Source organism: Ursus maritimus, unplaced genomic scaffold (genome assembly GCF_017311325.1).
Source record: "Ursus maritimus isolate PB19 unplaced genomic scaffold, ASM1731132v1 scaffold_17, whole genome shotgun sequence".
Taxonomy (NCBI): Eukaryota; Metazoa; Chordata; class Mammalia; order Carnivora; family Ursidae; genus Ursus; species Ursus maritimus.
Genome location: NW_024424119.1, coordinates 56,967,892 through 56,972,003, shown reverse-complemented (window position 1 = coordinate 56,972,003; position 4,112 = coordinate 56,967,892). Strand labels below are relative to the sequence as shown.

Here is a 4,112-nt window from a genome sequence, read left to right as displayed (position 1 = left end):
CCCCCCCCCCGTAGGGCCGTGGCCTTCCCCCTCCCCCATCCTTGCCTGTCTGTAGGAGGGGCAGTGGGTGAGTGAGGCCAGATGATTGCTCTGAAATAGAAGGAGGAAGTGATAACTAAGAAGGCGTGGGAAGGAGCCAGTGGAGAGGTGGCCCTCCAGGTCTTCCCCCTGCCCCAGGCCCCCCCCCACACCCACGGCCGGGCTGCCACAGCAGAGCGGGCACCTCCCTGGATGATGCGGGGCAGGGGCAGCAGATGCCAACGGGAAGAGGCACTGGCTGGGGCCAAGGAGGGCCCCAGGACAGAGTGTGGGCACGTGGGAAGGAAGAACAGGGCCCCTGAGGATCCCAGGATGGTAGGATGACCATCTCAGTAGCCTCCAATCTGCAATTACAACAGAGCAGCTAAGATGATACCCAGTGTGTACTGAGCACTCGGTATGTGCCAGGGGCATGCTGCTGGGCGCTGTACCCGAGAGCCAGTTGACTCCAGGGCCAACCGTATGAGGTGGGTACTCCTGCTGACTGCATAAAAAAGCTAAAGAAACTGAGGCTTAGACAGGCTAAGCAATGCACCCAAGTCACCGACTGGATCCTACTGATTACACTCTACAGGGAACCCAAGAACCCCCAAATCTAAAAATGCCAGGGGCTTCAGGCCACCCAATTCTCCCATCTGCCATAATAGTATTAGACATTTAAACGCTCGGCTAAGCTGAACCACTATGGACAGGTGGCCCCACATACTCCCCAGAGCAGGACTCTCCATGGTGGCATCTCTCCAGTGGTTGTGCTCATGATGCTTGCACACTTCTGGAGACAGGAGGCTCACTACCAGTCAGGGATCTGGATCCTGCAGGCAGGGATCTCATGATCAGCCTGGAAAAGCAGCTGCCCGTAGGTTCTGATGGGGGAGGATAGGAGTGTTGGGTGCCCACACATGTCTGCCTTGCACCCCTTTCTACAGTCTGTATTCACCTTGGGCTCAGCGGCTGGGGGCCTCAGTGCCATGGTCCTCAACGACCTTTTGGGCCGGAAGCTCAGCATCATGTTCTCAGCAGTACCATCGGCAGCCGGCTACGCGCTCATGGCAGGTGCCCACGGCTTCTGGATGCTGCTGCTGGGGAGGACGCTGACAGGCTTCGCCGGGGGGCTCACGGCTGCCTGCATTCCGGTGAGGCCAGGACTGCCCACGCCTGTCCCCTCCCTGCCTCAGCACTGTGCTGACCGCTGTGTAGCTAAAGTCTCCTGCCCCACCCCACCCCGCCCCAAGCCCCCGGGTCAATGGGGATATGTTTGCCGGAGCCTCGGCTTACCTGCCGCAGGGCAGCTAATCTGTCCCCACATCCCCAGCCAACCCCACTCCGGACTCCTTGAAGTTCCTACCCATTTCCCGACAGTCAGGCACATTGCTCAACTGAAGAAAATCTGCGTTGAGCAATGGGGGAAGGGGAAGTCTCTCCCCTCCCTAGGACTCTTCCCACATCTGCACACACACCCTGTCAGGGGCCAGGGCAAGGCCAGCAGGGGGCCAGGGATACCGGGAGGAGCAGAGTTGGGGTGCCCGTGGGCCTCCCACATCCCCACCTCAGGCTACCCATTTCAGAGGTGAAGCGCTTCCACCCCCTTGACAGTTAGGGAGATGGACTGAGTCACAATCAGGACAAGAACCTCACCAGAAGCCCCCACTGTTCGCTTCCCAAAGTTCACCGGGGCCACCTCTCCCATCTCAGCCAGGCCCAGGAGCCTAAATGTCACCGAAGGCCCCGGGTGGGCTGATCGGTCTTGCAGGTGTACGTGTCTGAGATTGCTACGCCAGGTGTTCGTGGGGCCCTGGGGGCCACGCCCCAGCTCATGGCAGTGTTCGGATCTCTGTCCCTCTACGCCCTTGGCAAGTATCATTCAAATGAGCGCTGAGCACCTTCTGTGTGCAGGGGGGTAGTGACAGGGTACCTCTGAGCAGACAAGGGTGGAAAGGCAGTGAACACACCCCAAAACAAACCCTGAGCTGGGAGACCAGAAACGTGCTTGTCCGTCACCATGTACCTCCAGGCAATGCCTTGCCTCTCTCAGGTCACGTGGGAAGTCCATATAGTAAAGAGATCAGAGTCTATCTGGTTGAGATAGGGTGGGGTTTGGGGTAGAAGCCTGGGGCCTTTCCTGCTCAGGCTACCCCTCTACCACCCTGCCATGGCCCTTGAGACCCTCCAAGGACCTCCTTCTATGTGCTGGGCCCTGTGCTAGGCACCAAGCAATCCCTGGGCTCCCTCCTGGTCTAGATCACAGAGGCCTGCGGCAACCAGGGTATGCTTCCTGTGGGAGGTGTCCCTGGGACTAGCCCTTGAGGACAGATGAGGTTGCTCGGAGGCCTCGACAGGAAAGGACTCTGTCCAGCCTGGACCCCCGCTCCTCACCCTGTCCTCGCCCCCAGGCCTGCTGCTGCCGTGGCGTTGGCTGGCCGTGGCCGGGGAAGGGCCCGTGCTCGTCATGATCCTGCTGCTCAGCTTCATGCCCAACTCCCCTCGCTTCCTGCTCTCACGGGGCAGGGACGCGGAGGCACTGCGGGCCCTGGCCTGGCTCCGAGGGGCCGACACCGACATCCGCTGGGAGTTCGAGCAGATCCAGGACAACGTCCGCAGACAGGTGTGGGAGCGTGGGCGCACAGCTCCGTGTGGCTGCAGCCAGCCACTAGGCCTCTCTGAGCCTGGGTTGCTTTTCCCGGGGGGACCGGGGGTAAGAGCAGCTCCCGCCTCCGAGAACCGGGGGGAGGGGAACAGTTGCCGTGCCTGACCCGGAGCATGTGCTCCGTGCTGCCGATGCCTGGGCATGCGGAGATCCTGACAAGCAAAAAATCTGCCTTATCCCACCCGCTCATCCAAGATCCCGGGGTTGGGGCATGGGCGGGGGGCAGGGCCTGCCGGTGGCCTGAATTGCCTGCGGGCCCAGGGTCTTTCCTGGGGGAAGGAAGGAAGGAGTCTCCTACCCAGCCCCATGGAGCCAGGGCAGGGTGGTGCCTGCTGGAGGGGCCGGCACAGCCCCCCAGCGGCAGCTTCCTGTTTCTAGAGCACCCGCATGTCGTGGGCCGAGGCCCGGAACCCCCACACGTACCGACCCATCCTCATCGCCTTGGTGATGCGCTTCCTGCAGCAGCTGATGGGCATCACGCCTGTCCTTGTCTACCTGCAGCCCATCTTCGAAAGCACTGCCGTCCTGCTGGTGAGGCCCGGCCCCACGCCACCCAGCTCTGCCCCCAGCATCCATGAGGCCGTCCCTCACTGAGCACCTGCCCCGCGCCACGTGTCAGGGCTGCGTGCGCCGTGGGGAGCCTGCCAGGGTCTCCTCGCTGGTTTTGTGCCATGCCCCGATCTCAGAATAATGTTTTTAAGTAAACTTACATGTTTTAAAATATCCAGGATTCCAAAGGAACCCATTGTCTAGAAGTGCAGAGTCCTTGGGGGTCACGGACCCTGGGTTCAGAGCCACTCACTGAGGGAAGTCACTTCCCTCCAAAGCTCAGCTTCCGCCCCTGTTGAAGGGCGATAACAGGGCGTGCCTGCGTTGGCGGGTCCTGGGCTTAGACGGAGAGGAGATGGAAAGATTAGTGACAGTGCAGTTCCACAAGTCATTGTGGTGCCCGGATTCGATGCTGGCCCTGGGCGCCGCGGTGGGCACAGCAGCCGTGCCCTGCCCCAGGGGTCCGCAGGCTAGGCCGGGTGACCCGAGGGCCACCACGGTGCATGCTCCGCAGCTCAGCGCTCCAGAGGAGCTGTGGCCACTGGCCTGGGACCCCAGCACCCTGCAGCCCCTTCTTGGGGCACGGGTGGGACGGGCAGCAGGCTGGAGTCCCTCAGCCTCGGTGGCTTCCTCCCTGCAGCCCCCGAAGGACGATGCGGCCATTGTGGGGGCCGTGAGGCTCTTCTCGGTGCTGATCGCCGCCCTCACCATGGACCTGGCCGGACGCAAGGTTCTGCTGTTCATCTCAGGTGAGCACCGGCCCGCCCCCCCCTCGGCTGTAGGTCGTGCGCCGGCTGAGCAGTGGGCACTGTGGCTGGGAGCTCTGGGGTGGGGGTGCGGGGCTGTCATGCCTGCTCTGGGGGCCTGCCCCCCCCCCCCC

General features: G+C 62.3%; 1 protein-coding gene across 2 annotated transcripts in view; it reads left to right on the top strand.

Annotated features, from left to right (window-relative positions):
- The window catches only part of SLC2A6 (solute carrier family 2 member 6), an 8,156-nt gene that overhangs the window by 974 nt on the left and 3,070 nt on the right, over positions 1-4,112 (top strand). For both annotated transcript variants that reach the window (XM_040632157.1, XM_040632156.1), the window contains exons 3-7: positions 966-1,172; positions 1,790-1,889; positions 2,430-2,641; positions 3,062-3,214; positions 3,873-3,981. In XM_040632157.1, coding sequence (XP_040488091.1) covers positions 966-1,172; positions 1,790-1,889; positions 2,430-2,641; positions 3,062-3,214; positions 3,873-3,981 — 781 coding nt within the window. The remainder of the gene's footprint in view (positions 1-965; positions 1,173-1,789; positions 1,890-2,429; positions 2,642-3,061; positions 3,215-3,872; positions 3,982-4,112) is intronic.